Source organism: Engystomops pustulosus, chromosome 3 (genome assembly GCF_040894005.1).
Source record: "Engystomops pustulosus chromosome 3, aEngPut4.maternal, whole genome shotgun sequence".
Taxonomy (NCBI): Eukaryota; Metazoa; Chordata; class Amphibia; order Anura; family Leptodactylidae; genus Engystomops; species Engystomops pustulosus.
This window is the reverse complement of record NC_092413.1, coordinates 55811165-55827784: the sequence shown is the minus strand read 5'-3', so window position 1 is coordinate 55827784 and position 16620 is coordinate 55811165. Positions and strand designations below refer to the sequence as shown.

Below are 16620 nucleotides of genomic sequence, written 5' to 3'. Positions count from 1 at the left end.
TCTTCCTGCAACCCCTAGGAGAACAAGTTATGGCGTTTTAATTTGTAGCCCAGTTTTTTTATTTATTTCTAAAATAAAACTGCTCTTTGGAAGAATTAGGCATTTGAATTAAAATGTAACTTTTACTGGTACTACTTAAAATACCTTACAAAGAGTCCACACAGCAGTAAATCAAAGAGCCACTGCATATTCAGGAGTAACATGCAATAAGATTCAGTCTCATCGGCCTCATAGAGAAGAGTGAAGAATCAACATGAAGAGGGCCCCGTTTCAGTTTGACGGGGCAGTGGTGTCCTCTGTTCTCTCTCATGGGGGGCATCACACAATTTAAAATAAAAATTAAACAAAGATGATAAAATATTTGAAAATGATCACATTGTCCATCTAGTCTGCCCCACGTAATTTAGCTTTTTTTTTTTTAATTAGAAATGTATTCATCCCAAGCATGGTAAGGACAAGTCATCAATATCAGTATAGCTGATGTCATATTTGTCACATTTAAAGGACATCTAACACCAGGATCAAGGATTGTAAACCAAGTCCCCTGACATACTGATGTATGCCCCCTCTGGCAGGATCCACTTTTCTTTTAGCTTCTTATGCCGTTGTTTTTATGAAAAAAAAAAAGATTTCAAGTTTATGCAAATTAGCCTGATGGGCTCCAAGCTCCATTAACACCTAAGGAGGTTTGTAAAAACCAGGGCATAAGAAACTAAATGAGGTGCAAAGCCTGCCAGAGGGGGAACACACCAGCATTTCAATGTGCTTGGTTTACAGTGCTTCATCCTGGTGGTAGATTTAAGTAAATAATGCTGATATACAATACCAAACATAGCCACTACTGTTGTTGGTACACTAAAGAGGTTGCAGCAACTCTACAGTCTCTTCTTACAGCTAATTGGTGGGGATGCTAGGTGTAATGCACAGGTAATCAATACCACTTTAGGTTCACCAAATGATGATTTTTGAACCAATCATCTACTACTCTTTCAGCAAAATAGTATTTTCCAATTTTGCTTTACCATTTGTTCTTTAGGCTTTGGTCTAGGAGTTACAGTATTTGGTTTCTTGTAGACTTTAAGAGGACTTTTCACTACCTTCACCATCCATCTTTAGGTGTCACTTCACTGATTCTCATGCAATTTTTTGTTCTGCAATCCCCACCTTTCAGTAATCAAATCTGTTTGCTTTTGTGCCTAATATGCCAGTAAGGCTAACCACTGCTAGGTTGGGTGGTCCCACCTGATAGAATAGAACCTAATGAGCATATCTTGAGGGATGCTTACAGTTGGAGGTGGTAAAAGGGTAAAAGGCAGGATTATAACTTGAGGAGCTGTAGCAGGGTCAGTCACACCCAGACCCAATGTGACTCTTCCCAATGCAAATTGACTGGATTTTTTGATAATATATAGTTAGGATTCTGTCATGGATTTTACATTGGAGCTTAGCAGCTATAAGTTAAACCTTCGAAAAGGTCCTCTTTAAGCAGCCAACATTGTACATGTTGCATTAAATTTCCAAGTTTAGTTGAGCCTTTTTGTATAATAGTACCTTTTTGTTTTACAGGAGGGATACTTTTAAATAAATTCTCCCTTTCATACATTTTTAATTTCTTTCTTTTCCTTCACCTCTGCCAGATACTAATGAATTATTTGACCATGAAAAAATTTGAGAAAGCTTGTCCAGTAAACGTATATGTCTGTGTATAACAGCCATGTACTATTCTTATTTGTATTGTGTTTGTTTTATTTTCCTATTTCACTTTACCATATTGGATGGCTTTCTCATACTTTCCAGTATACTCATTCAGGCTGAGTGGGAAATGAATAGAAGCTGTACTAACGTCAGAATTTATAGATTTCCATGGCAGCCTTGACCCTTTAGGCTCTAATAATACAAGATGTATCAGTCATGCTTCCCTGCACACGTTGTTTGGAATAAGAGGATACAGCATTCATTATTAGCAAGCATATGTGTTCAGAGATTAACTTCAGACGCTGAGTATATGCTTTGATGACGTAAGGGTATCATTCCTATGTACAAGACTTCCAATCATTCACTCTCTCTTTTGTCACATATGACTAATAATTGATACGCTTGAGAGATGACTGGAGTCTTGTGGGTGAATGAGTATGACATTCCTCGAGTTCATTCAGTCAATGTTTCAAAAGACGTTATGAGTTAGTGACTTTGAAGAACAAACATTAGAAAATGGTGTGGTTGCGGCTGAAGGCAGAGTTTCAGACTATGACAAGTGTAAGATTTCACTTATCTAAATCACAATTTTTAATCACACAGTCTCGTGAAAACTTATCCCCATTTCTGTTATATCTGCATATTCTTGCTTAATTGTTTGTAATAAAATGTAACATAAGGGCAAAATGACATCAGAAATTTCAATTATGTTTTATTTATAGAGAGAAACATTATCCAATAGTTTTAACTTCCATATGTAAAAGTAACTGCCCCTTAAACCTACCGGGCAGTGCCACCTTTATTAGCAAGAACTACAACTAAAAACATCCTGTAACTACGGATTGAGCATTGACATTCATTTTGAGAAGTTCTGGCCCAAACTTCTTTTGCTTAATAACGGGAAGTAGACTTGATGACTGTTGAGTCTGCCCATTTACAGGCTTGCCATGGCTTCTCAAGGTCAAGTCAGGACAAGGACTAGACTATTCCAAACCATTCATTTTATTTCTTTTACTTGATTCAGAGGGGAACTTTATTATGTACTTTCAGTGTATGCCTTAAAAAAAAGAGTTTCCTAGACTTTTCTGATGACCCATCCTAAAATCAGTTAAGTCCAACATCTGACCAGCTGAAAGCAACCATCCTCAGGAACAACCCCTTTTGGTCCTTTTATGAAGTTTTTTTTTTATATGGTTAGAAAGAAAGGTTTGTGTAATATATTGTAACAAAATGCATTTGGCATACAGTATTTCGGGCCCATTATACCTTGTGGGAATACTTACTGTATACAAGGCCTGCACACTGTAATGCCACAAATGATATGACAAGTAATTATGTTTTATATGTTTTGTATAGTTTATCTCCATAGGTCCTTCACTACATCAGTGTCATCCTTATCAACAACCTATTATTGGAATGTACAATGACCAACTGTGCTTAATTTAATATACTTAAAGCTTAGTATTTTATGTACCCCAGGAGAGTAGGAAAAAAGTAAACTGAGTGCCCCTTGAGGGTGTAACACTGATTTTTTTTTTTTTTTTCCCACCACCGTGCCAGTCACATAAGGCACTTGGGTACCTCAATATTTTTACCGTAATGGTTGGATCCAGAGGAATCCTGTTTATATGGGATATGTGTCATATTTGGGGGCAACCCCTTTCAATATTAGCATTTTAAATTGCCAGTTTAAAAAATCCTTGTTAAAGGTTTTTTTTTTTTTTTGTAGCAAGTTGTATATTCTGTAGTTTGCATCCAGTTCCTATAGATATCTGAAGGAAAGCAACCAGAGTTACTGTACTTGAGTTTCCCTTGCATGCCCTCTACCTACATGTGAGCTTTTAAACCAGGTAACTTTTGACAGAGTCAACCTTATGCATACTTACTAAATGTTTTATCTCTGCTTGGACGTACCCCTCTCTGCAGGTTCAAATTCCAAACCCCCTCTTGTCAGAGCTGTCCTTTGCTCTCCAGGTATTTTGCTGGTTCTTTTTCCTTTAATTCTGTTGTGTTTCCTCTCTGTTCTTTAGCCTCCGGTGTAACATTTGCTAAAACAATAATATGTTTTTATGCATGTCTCTGACTTTACTGTTTTGTTTCTTACATAAATTCAAAAATAGCTTTTCCATCGTTTTCTAAGACAAAGCTGCTTATTGGAAGTGCGCTCTGTACAGAATGACTGTAAAATCTGTATTTTTAATCCAAAGGCACATAAGCTTTTTCACTTAAACATTGTTTACAAGGAAAAGGTCCAGGCAACATGTGCGGGTCAGTTTCATTGGGTTCTAAGGAGCATGTGTGTTTCTAAAACCTATGATTTTAGTCAATGCACTCAAAAACGAAATATATGAGTAATATCTGGCTCATTAGGCTACCTGCTCTCCCGACCCTCCTCTCCTGAAGGGTGTTGATCTGAGGTCACACTTGTACCTAACTATATGACCACTTATGGCTGATGCTGTGGATTTGTCCTAAGATTTTGGATGCTTTGCTACTTCAGCTGTTTAAGGTTGTTCAGTTGGCTGCTCAACACTGCTATCCTTCGAGCTATATTGGTTATCACTCACTATATCCACTGGGCTCTGTGGATGATGTCAGATGTATTTGTAGCTTCATCCTCACATTTGTCTTTAAAATGTTTAGTTCTTTAAAATTCCCATTGATTTCCACTTTAATGTGAGATTGTATAGGATCCTTGCTGTGTCATCAGTATTGCATCCATTTATCAACTTTTTCCAGAACTACCATCTCCCTCCTGTGAGTGAGACAAGTCTCATATGTACATAGCCACTCCAATCATTTATTATGGACTACCAGAGGTAGCAGAATCTCTCTTTGGACCATGTTAAATAAATTGAGCAGTAATGACTGTGTCGGACTTCCTGTTTTAAACTGTAGTGGTTTAGACCCTTTAAGTATTATAGATCTGTAATACTGTTGCCTCATGATTTGTATTATGTTCTTGTTGTACGTCTGTATAACAGATAGTGTATAAAAATATAAAAGTAGCAATATTAACATAATCCTTGTATTTGCTGGTTTTACGTAAAGTTGACCCCATTTACGTATCTATATCTTCAGGGCCGATTCTAGCCTTTTTGCTGCCTGAGGAAAAAATGGAATTGATGCCCCCAACCCCATCCCCCTCCTCCCTTGGCCCTCCACCCAGTGCTGGAAATATTGAGGCATTAATGCTCTGGGGAGCAGCACTTCTCGAGACCCAGTTCAGCACTTATTTAAACTCTGGAAGAGGACGGAGAGCGTAAATTTGTCTGAGTTTGTTAGCCTGCACACTGTAGTGCCGCTTCCCTCCAGGAGCTGTTATCTGCTACCTGAAGCAAGATTTTCATCTTGCCTCATGGCAGATGCGGCCCTGTATATCTTACACTCCAGTCATAGTACATTTTGTGCTGCACTAGTTATTGTATGTGAGACCCCAATATTTTCACGATCCATAAACAATATAATCACCTAAAAAAAGCTTTGTTGCTTTTTTGCATTGTTTTCCCTCGTACTGTGGAGCTGAGAGTTGCCGGTTTTCATTACTACAGCTCTACAGTTCTTGTGTGTATCGGGGCAGTTAGGAACCAAAACTGTAATGCGCAATAATACTGAGCCAATACTGTGGATTTCTTTTCTGCAACATTAGCTGCCAATAAGAACTCCTTAACTTGACTTACCATTAGTATTATTAGCATTTACCTAAAGGAAACTGTCAGAAGGATTTAGTGTTCTCTTATCTAGTATAGTGAAGACTTGTATTTATAGCTTATTTTTTCCATGATCTCTTATTTAGCTAGTTCCATAATGTCTTGGAAAGAATTATTCTAGTCACAGAATATCAAAAGCAACAGCATATCTGTCATGAGCGTGCTACCAATGATGAATGTACAGATGTGCCCTTAATATCCAAATATGTGTGACACAAGCTGTTTACGACTACATAATCCTGTGATATTGCACCACAAGCTTACATGCTACTTGGAACTGTATGTCCCAAAATTAGTTGTAAATTGCAACCTTGTTTTGCTAGCATGTTGCACTATACTATTGATTTGGCTTCTTGAAAAATTTCAGTCCTTTGCCAAACTGGAACTGAGTTAAGGTTGGTCACATCTGTATAAAAGGCATTGCAGGGAGAAATGAACACTGGCCATTGAATTTTCATAGAATTTTCATTTTCCTTTGCTCTGATTACATTGGAACAAATACAATATAACATAGAACTTATCTTTAACTAATACCATAATGTTTCTAGATTTATATAATTAATCTTCAAGGGGTTGTCCACTTTCAGAGCACAGCAATCATAGCTGTATGTTGTATCGAGCTTTGCACGTGTGACATCACATGGCCATGGACCGGTTTTTATCCACAGAAAGTAAAAAATTCCTATAGAATTACAACAAGCAGAGATTTACAAAACAGGATGTATAGTGGAAAATTGGATAACTTTTCATTGCACAAACAACATCATTTATTTGCTGAAAGTAGACACCCCCTTTAAGTGTGTCTTAAAATATGAATCATGCATCTGTTAACATGAAAACAAGTTGTCTATACAATTTAATTCTATGTATGCAGATGTGACACTGTGTATGGCTCAATGTAACCGCATATGTTTTTTAGGATCTTCTGTTGGGTCAATGGTAAGAAGACATTTGAACAGCACCAAAAGTAATATTTATAGAAGTCATTTTTTTTACTTCATTGGTTTTTACCTCACTAATTCAGGTGTTTAGAAATATGGTGAGCTACCAGATGTATCCTGTGTTTAAAAGGAGGGTTTCTTTTATTTTTTAGTGATTTGTCACCTGCCTTGCATGAATGGAGGCCAATGTGCAGCAAGAGACAAATGTCATTGTCCGCCTAATTTTACCGGCAAGCTCTGCCATATACCAGTGCAGAACGGAAATGGACAGAAGCAGTATGTGCACCAGCAAAACGCAATAAAAACATCAGGATCTCATGTAATCCATTCTACCCATACTTTACCACTCACTGTAACAGGACAACAAGGCATTAAAGGTAAGGGAGGTTTCTGTGCATTGAAAGGGTAAAATGAATGTCTGATGGAAGACACCTTGCTTCTTAGTATGATTATTAAAAAGGGTAGTCTCATGGGGATCTCCAACCTCTCCTCCCTAGAAAGCTGATTTAGTTTATCAAAGTTGCTGACAACTATATTTAAAGCATAACTCCAATGTCATAATGAATTTTGCCAAATTGGCATTTGTTATTAACCCTTTAAAAATAAACAGAACAATGCCCATATTGTGCTGCTCGCCCTTTTCCTTGAAGAGGTATGGCATTTTCTGTTCTGAAGCTGCTTGTCATAAATCTACCTCAGAAGCAGTAAAGTGTGCGGAGACTGACATGATTTTTCACTGTTCCCATGATGCCTTGTGGTCTCTCATTAAGTAATTTAGCAGTAAAACTAGCCAGATTCCTAGATGTAAATCCACTGGATACTGCATGTTGTACATACAGGATTCATACAGTGGCTAGTATTTCATCAGACAGAGGAGAATGTAATTTAATTATTGTAATTTGGTGTAAGTAGAAAACTGCAGTGAAGCAGTTACATGAAGTTTTTAGGCCCTGCTGTTAGAGCACTAATGGTTTTCATCTGCCTTTTATGCAGAAAGTGTCCAGAGAGCAGGAGAGGCTGTATGCTGACTCACAGATTGGGATAAAGGGACTGATAGGGAAACGGGGAAGAAATTTTACCGCACAATTTCAGTGTTCACATACACAGAGAGCACTGTCACATGTCCTTCCTCTCCTCATTCCAGTGAGAAGCATTTCTAAATAACTCTATGGAATCACAAGATCAGTACAGCCAGGAGACACAGCTGTTGCAGTGACAGGCTAAACTGAGGAGGAATGCAAAGAAACTGCTGCAGTTAAGCAATCAATATAATAAGCAAAGTTTCAAAATCTGTAGATTTTTTTTTTTTAAGAAAAAATTTCTTTAAAAAAAAAAAATTTGCTCTTTAATTCCTCTACAGCTCTTAATATATGGATTTCTCCAGCCCATCAAAATGTCAGATTCTGAAAATGGCACCTCTTTTACACATTCAGGGTCATATTGACATGGCATGACTTTCTGGGACAATCTCTTTACATACGAAGACTGTAGCTTTATGAAGGCTTTCTTATAATATTAGGAATTTTTTCATGCCTAGGCATGTTTGCCACGGTTTTCCTCTCTCTTTGAAGTCAACAGGATAATACTGTAATAAAAATTATATATAAATATATATAAATATGCTACTATTCTAACCAGATGTAGCATAAAGGTCCTCCTAAAATCCTGTTCACTACTATAAGGCCATAGTATAAAAATACACAAAACATAAACAGTGAACTTACCCTTAAAAGGAACCTTTCACCAGGGACCTCTTTTTCACTAAAGACAGGTTGCAGAAGCCCATCACACCTGCATTGCAAACATGTCTTGCTGCTTTCTACCTGGATTCCTGACAAAATAATCTGTTTAGTTTGTGGAGTTGGCTTTGGTTTAGATACATTTCAAAAACAACACATGATTTGTCTGTGCTGCTCACTCCTAAGATCTCAGCCCCCACCTTTGTGTTTTTTTGAAATGTATGCAAATTAAAGCCCAACCCCTGGGACTAAACAGAGGATTTTGTCAATAAGCCATGTAAGTTTAAACACACTAATATACACTCACCGGCCACTTTATTAGGTACACCTGTCCAACTGCTCGTTAACACTTAATTTCTAATCAGCCAATCACATGGCGGCAACTCGGTGCATTTAGGCATGTAGACATGGTCAAGACAATCTCCTGCAGTTCAAACTGAGCATCAGTATGGGGAAGAAAGGTGATTTGAGTGCCTTTGAACGTGGCATGGTTGTTGGTGCCAGAAGGGCTGGTCTGAGTATTTCAGAAACTGCTGATCTACTGGGATTTTCACGCACAACCATCTCTAGGGTTTACAGAGAATGGTCCGAAAAAGAAAAAACATCCAGTAAGCGGCAGTTCTGTGGGCGGAAATGCCTTGTTGATGCCAGAGGTCAGAGGAGAATGGGCAGACTGGTTCGAGCTGATAGAAAGGCAACAGTGACTCAAATCGCCACCCGTTACAACCAAGGTAGGCAGAAGAGCATCTCTGAACGCACAGTACGTCGAACATTGAGGCAGATGAGCTACAGCAGCAGAAGACCACACCGGGTGCCACTCCTTTCAGCTAAGAACAGGAAACTGAGGCTACAATTTGCACAAGCTCATCGAAATTGGACAGTAGAAGATTGGAAAAACATTGCCTGGTCTGATGAGTCTCGATTTTTGCTGCGACATTCGGATGGTAGGGTCAGAATTTGGCGGCAACAACATGAAAGCATGGATCCATCAACGGTTCAGGCTGGTGGTGTCATGGTGTGGGGAATATTTTCTTGGCACTCTTTGGGCCCCTTGGTACCAATTGAGCATCGTTGCAACGCCACAGCCTACCTGAGTATTGTTGCTGACCATGTCCATCCCTTTATGACCACAATGTACCTAACATCTGATGGCTACTTTCAGCAGGATAATGCGCCATGTCATAAAGCTGGAATCATCTCAGACTGGTTTCTTGAACATGACAATGAGTTAACTATACTCAAATGGCCTCCACAGTCACCAGATCTCAATCCAATAGAGCATCTTTGGGATGTGGTGGAACGGGAGATTCGCATTACGGATGTGCAGCCGACAAATCTGCGGCAACTGTGTGATGCCATCATGTCAATATGGACCAAAATCTCTGAGGAATGCTTCCAGCACCTTGTTGAATCTATGCCACGAAGAATTGAGGCAGTTTTGAAGGCAAAAGGGGGTCCAACCGTTACTAGCATGGTGTACCTAATAAAGTGGCCGGTGATTGTATATTGTAATGCAAATGCTAAGAAAAAGCAGAAAGGCATATTTGCATTGTAGGTGTGATGGGCTTCTGTAACCTGTCTTTAGTGAAAATGAGGTCCCTGGTGACAGGTTCCCTTTAATTATCCACTAGTAGTGGAAGTGGTGCTTTTGGCCATAGGATATGAATACTACATTTAGGACCTAAACAGATTTTCCAGGTACATGTACAGCTGTATTGTGTAATCTGTTTGATGTGATGGTTTCTGGATAATATTACAATAATCATGAGGCACTGATCTACTGTTTTTCATTGTAGTGAATTACCCACCAAATATGGTTAATATCCATGTGAAACACCCACCAGAGGCGTCTGTTCAGTTCCACCAAGTGTCCAGAGTTGAAAGTTCTTCATCCACTCAGAGAAAAGACAGTCAGATAGGCCAAGCACATGTGTCTTACCATGGTGTCCAGAAGCATCAGTTACCTCATGCTGTATATCCCCATCAGCAAACTGTATCACAGGTGTATCCAGTTTCTGCAAAATCCCAACTTGGACGATGCTTTCAAGAAACCACTAATACCCAGGTAACTTTTTTCTATGAGATCAATTTGAAATCACAATGATGGGTTCTAGGAGTATAATATAATATAAATGTATTCTTGTTTATAACATACATTTTGCGTATTTACCATGTATACAATATATATGTTTTCCATGATAGACTTCCAATTAGAATTGGATAGTTAATGCACTATTGAGCTTTTTCTAATTTCTCTTGAAAAAAAAAATTGAGGTCTGTAGTGTTTTTGTAGTGTTCAACCCAGAAACTTTCTGCACACAAAATATATTTAGCAAGTCAAGAGAAACATTTAGGACACAGTACTTCTTACCAGTGGGTTCCATAGTATAAAGTAGGGCAGCGACCTGAACTACACAGTAAAACACTGGCTCTGAGTGCCACCTATGGTGTGCATGCCATAAGTTCTCCACCAATCTGTACCATGCACAGCCCAGATCAGACCCAATTATCAACAGAAATATCTAATATATCTAAAAACGTTGAATTTTTATAAAGGCATTGTGATATGTGGCAAAGGCTCCACAGTTAGAGGATGTCTACAATTTATAGATGACGATAATTAAGGACACAGAAGCTTTTCCTTGCTGAAAGTCAGCTCATTCTTCATTTCTTATGAAAAAGGTTGTCCCCTAATACATATGTTGAGTCAGAACCACCATACCCCTAAAGGAAATTTGTCACCAGGTTTATGCTTTTTTATATGGCAGCAACCAAATCTAGTAACAGAGACCAATATTCAAGCTCTGTGTCACACATTATTAAGTCCAGTTTGACCTAGTTGCTTAGTCTACCCCCCTGAACCTCACTCATCCGATTGACAGTTTCTCCATATGCATAGAGAGGAAACTGTCATTCAGCAGTAGGTGGAGCAAGAAGTTCATGAATGCACTTGACCTTTGCTTATGATTGAAAGGATTCCTACACTCAACTGTGCCAAATAAAGTATGATTATATGTAATGCACTGCAAGACACTAAATGTGACAATAATGAGTCTCTGCTACTACATTAACCTGCACACAGATAGTGCTCCATACCCTGGTGACCATCTGACTCCATTAAGATGTTTTTGACTCCATTAAGATGTTATTAACAAATTATTGCCATCCATGATACTAATGGGACCTAACCCAATAGTAACAGCCTTTTTATCTTATTTTCTGTAAGTAAGATTTGTTGATCCGTATATTGATCCATACAATATATTCTTTGTAGGGTATCTATGTAATCTTCCTTGACCCATAATATGCGAGGAGTAGTTATATAGATCATTGGCACATGTAGAGACTGAAGTCAATGTAGTACAATGTTCTAAGTTGTTAAGCCAAGTTTTATATTGTAGAAACTGTGATAAATCTCCCATGATATTGACACGGTTGTGTGTTTCATGGAGTGCTGCATGATCGCCACAAGGGTAAAATTAGAATTTACAGATGATTGTTGCCATTGTCATCAGTTTTTCTCATTGGTAAATCAAGTTTCTTAGGAAATAATATGCCCTTTGTGCTTTTTCATCAAGGAGCGTTCCAGAGACATCCTTTAAAAGCTGCATTATTTTTTTAAAGGGAACCTCTAACATTAAATCTGCTGACCACTGTGCAGGCAGTATATACTGTAGAGCTGAGAATAGTTGACTTTTTTAGCAGGAAATACATTAAGCATAGCTTCATTGATCCAAATATTTGAGAAATATAAACCTCTAATGAGTTTTAAAAATAAGCATATAAAGCGGAGGGGCTGAGTGTTACAGCATCTGAGCCCCCACTGGGCTCTGCCGTCTTTTAATTATTCCCTCCCCTCTGCTGCTAGAGAGCCAGTAATGTCAGGGCAGTAAGTAATTAAAACGGCGGAACCTGGTGGGGGCTCAGATACTGTAACACTGCCTAAGACTCATATGCATATTTTTGAAACTCAATGGGGCACATTTACTTACCCGTCCGGAGGAGTTCACAGAAAGTGCATTGTCCGACCATCATGCACTCTGCCGCGCAAGTCCGCCGAAGTTCACCTTCTTTGTGGTGCATGTAAGTGCTTGATCTTGTGAGACAATTTAAAAGTTAAATACCGCGCTCAGTCCGAATCATGTTGACGGCTTCCAACGGCACGCCCCCCCCCCATTTTTTGCCAAGTGAAAGCCACCGCAGCTGCACCAAAATCGGATGCGACACAATCGTCACAAATATCTGTCACAGCCACGCAAAACCACAAAAAGTCTGACCAAAGTGTACTAGAGTGTACAAAATTACTAGCTTTTTTCTTCATTTCTGAAAGGGTAGTTTTTGCCGTCTGTTTTAAGGATACGTCAAGAGAATTAATTTTTCTTACAACAGATCATCAGGGTGTCTCCATACATGTACATGTAAAGCTATATCACTGAGGAAACACTCACAGTATATGCTTAATGAATACCATATAGTGGTTTCCATTTCCGATAGCTTCTACTGGTTTCCGCTGAACACTTTATCTAGAACAGAAAAGAGCATTTAAAGGGAACCTGCCATCAGGCCATTTATACATGACAGCAGGTTCCAATAGCCTCTGGCATGTTAATTTCAAAAATACCTTTGTCATGCATCTGAATAATTCCAGTGGTTATTTATTTTTTTTATTTTTTATAAACTTTATTAAATACTACACATTATACAAAAATACAAAAATAGGATATACGGACTAATAAATGCATTTAAGTGTGGATTAACATTTCTTCAATCGTACATATTTTGTCCTCCTAACATTAGTACAAAGTCATCCTTGAGTTAATTTAACACTTCATACTTCATTATTATATGGAAACCAAACCCCCCCCCCAAACCCCTAGCCCCTCCCAGCTCCCCCCCCCCCAGCAGGCGAAAGAAAAAACAACAAAAAAACCCCAAAAACATCAATATCTACGCCAGACTGACCAGATGTTTTCCCAAAACTGTTCATTCTTAACAGAATACATTTTCTCAGACTGGCTCACTCTCAGGGTGAGATTATGCCATGATTTTTTAGAGGGTGGATCTTTGTTGCCCCATTTACGAGCCACACAAACTAGCGCTAAATTCATTAGTTTGGATATTAAGATCCTTTGGGTTTTGGTGACCCAGGCCAGAATCTTAGCCCATCAATAAGAGTTGCTGTACTCGGCTTAGTTGATCTTGAAGGGGTCACCAATTCCAGTGGTTATTAATAGTTTTTTAACATTACCTGGCTCCCTGCCAGCAGCATGTGCTGAGTTCCAGGAGAAGGGGGGGGGGGGGCAGTTGAAACTGCCAGCATTTGTCTATGGACACGTATGAGCAGCTAGGGTACGCTCTGAATGTCTCAACCAACATATAATTGCAGACAAGATGTGAACACAGTCTAAGGCCTCTTTCACACTTGGGTTTTTCACGTGCGTTTTCTGTGCATGCTTTTGATGCGCAGTACTTGCATTGCACTCTGACCCACTGTAATCAATGGGTTTTTTCATACTTGCCTCTTTTTTCACATGCACACACTGAAAAACGTGCCATATAAGCCTTTGGAGATGCAAAATAAACACATTGTTTTTAAGGATACGTCATTGCCATTGAAAACATAGACCTCAATCCTGAGTCTTTTTCACATGCATTATTAGCGCGTGAAAAACGCATTGAAAATGCATTGAAAACACATGCATGAGAAACTGAGACACTGAACAAACTGACTGAAAACTGATTGAACTCTGAAGCAAAATGTCAGTTTTTCACTGACCAAACCCTAATCACATCCTGATTAGACTCTGAAGGGATCTGTGACGCAAGTGTGAAAGAGGCCTAAGTCTTGCCCAGTTTATTTTCTCAAATAAGTTACAGCTTAAGATAAAAATACTACCTGGTCCGATGTACTTCTCGTGACAAAAATCTGTTTCTGAAGTTTTCTTGTCACTGAAGGAGGTTAAAAAACATCCATCTTAAATATTTGGCATCACTCACAAATGAACCATCAAATTCTAAACTTCCACACTGTTAGAAAAATGTAAAACAAAATCAGGAGTGGAACATGTTTCACACATTCCCTCTGTTACCATAATATGCAGGCATCAGTCCATAAAACAAAAAATACCCACCCAGCACCTAGTAATGCAGACTGGAAAGACTTAAAGACTCATGGTTTGGCTTCATATAGTTTAAAAATAAATATACCGTCAAGAACCAGCACGGATCCATTTACCGTGCTAATGCTTTATCCCCCTAAAGATCTTGGATAAGATCAATACCATGAAATATTATAGGATTAAAGATGTATCAAATACCAATACAAGTTAAATTGCACATATAGTTACTCTAATATAAGAAATATGGTTTGGTTTTAGCCGCGCTGAGAAGAATTTCATGTATGAGCCAATACAAATCTTTGTCTTTGACAGCTGCCTTCAGAAAATCTAAATCATTCAGACTTCTATTCTGAGACTAAAGGGAATGTGATATTTTTGTACCACAATGGGCATATTCACACCTATTATCTTCATCTTGTTGTATTGTTGTAATTACTGACACAATATGGATTTTAGTAACCAAGTGGAAATATAGGATTGATTTATTATCACAGTTCACAACTCTAAGGCCCACATTACATTACCCTCAACCACCGAAACAGCTGGATCCATAAAAATGGCCATTGATTTGAATGGCAATGAAATGGCTGTCATCAGTGTCCTATTGCACCACTTCCGTTAGGCTTCCATTATTTGAGACAGAAAAAATTGTGCTGGAGCTTCTATTAAATTTTCCCGTATATATAGTAGAACCACTAACAGTAGTTGTGCCAATGGATGATAATGGAAACCATTGAAAGTTCATTGAAGTCAATGAACGTCTTAAAAGATCCATCAGGCTTACCTTATTAGCGTTTTATTGATGGAAGATAATAATAGAGGTGTGAACTGGACCTATCTTGTCAGGAAGATCTGTGCAGCACCCTGACAAGACATTACATGAACATGATTATTCCTAACAATGGACTGTAATGACACTATATTTCTATAATTTTATTAGTAAAATTTCAGGTTTCAGACCAAAAATGTTAATCTTTCGTTAATGTTTGGAGATAACCCCTAATCATGAGATTTTAAGATCTTCTTTTCTGGTCTTTTACCTGGTTGCCTTGGATGGCTGTTATAGTGAACCTGTCATCAGGATTTAACATTTTCAGCTAATGACAGGGTTTAAATCACACCTTTTAAATTCTAATTCCAAATTAGCATTTTATATTTAACATGACTGGTTCCACCCACTTTTAAAAGAAGATAAAGTACTACCCGGTTCCCGAACAGCAAACTGGATTGAGTTGTCAGGAAGTCTGTTGCAAAGTTTCTAGTCTCTGTGTCATCAGCATTATCTCTTCATTATCTCGTGCTACAAGTAAATCACGATACCGATAAATCACTGTTACCTGTTGGGGAGATAATGATGATGACAAAGGGACTTGCAGCTTTTCAAAAGACTTGAGTTGATCCAGTTTGCTGGCAGGGAGCCAAGTATACTTTTACCTTTTGTGAGTGGAGCCAGTAAGGTTAATTATAAAAGCAAAGTGGGAATAAGCATTAAAAAGCTATGGTAACCTGTCACTCTGTGAGAATGTGATATCTTGATGACAGGTACATTTAAACATCAAAATTGATGTTGCACTGGTGTAATTGAGTAAATGTCCAATAGGAATCAAAATCTTAATATAATCTAAAAATATAAATAATTTTAAATTAGGTTGATTAAAATAAGTAAAAGAAATTCACAGCTTCCATACTTCGGGGAAAAAAGAAAGGGTTTTCAATGTATATACAAATTTCTTAATATCAAATCTCTTAAAAGTTCCCAAAGAACCAAAGTAACACTATATACACGCTTAGCAAGAAAAGTGTATGGATCCATATTTGATTTATTTTTATGCACAATCATTCCAGCTTTAGTATGCCTCGTAATTGTATTGTTTTTTTTATGACCAGTGAGTCTTAATACAAATGAAAAGAAAGATCAGGCTACCTCTCAATCCATTGGGATTTCATACCTTAGCCATATCATTCAAGAGGGAATGTATATTGAGATGGGTAATCATACTATCTATAGACTGAAGGAATTTTAATATGTTTCATACCATACGCTTGGTTAACAATAATAATATATTGTAATATGACCATGCGCTCCAATGATTTTTGTGTGGGCTATTTTACTTTTTTCTTACCGCTATTAACATTTTGTTTTAATTACACATTACATGTTAAGTCAGAGATCAAGGAGATGCTAATCTGGTAGAGATCATGCTGGCAATGAAAGCTGGCTTTGTTTTGGATTCCTGACCCATCTCAGATGTGCATCACCAGGTGTGTAATGATAAAACGGTGAAAGAACCTTATAGTCATTGACTCAGATTCCTAAACATTGGATCTCGATTTCATAATATTACTTCAAAGCCATCTACTGATAAAATGTAGAAACAGGCATCTTACTCATTGAACGAAACTACAATTTCCAATT

At 38.0% G+C, this 16620-nt stretch overlaps 1 protein-coding gene across 4 annotated transcripts in view; it reads left to right on the top strand.

The window, feature by feature from the left end:
- Positions 1-16620, top strand: part of LTBP1 (latent transforming growth factor beta binding protein 1) — a 257405-nt gene that overhangs the window by 156666 nt on the left and 84119 nt on the right. For 2 of the 4 annotated variants that reach the window (XM_072140841.1, XM_072140838.1), the window contains exons 6-8: positions 3622-3669; positions 6499-6723; positions 9882-10150. In XM_072140841.1, the coding sequence (XP_071996942.1) occupies positions 3622-3669; positions 6499-6723; positions 9882-10150 (542 nt within the window). The remainder of the gene's footprint in view (positions 1-3621; positions 3670-6498; positions 6724-9881; positions 10151-16620) is intronic. The other 2 variants (XM_072140839.1, XM_072140840.1) reach the window with 1 other exon arrangement.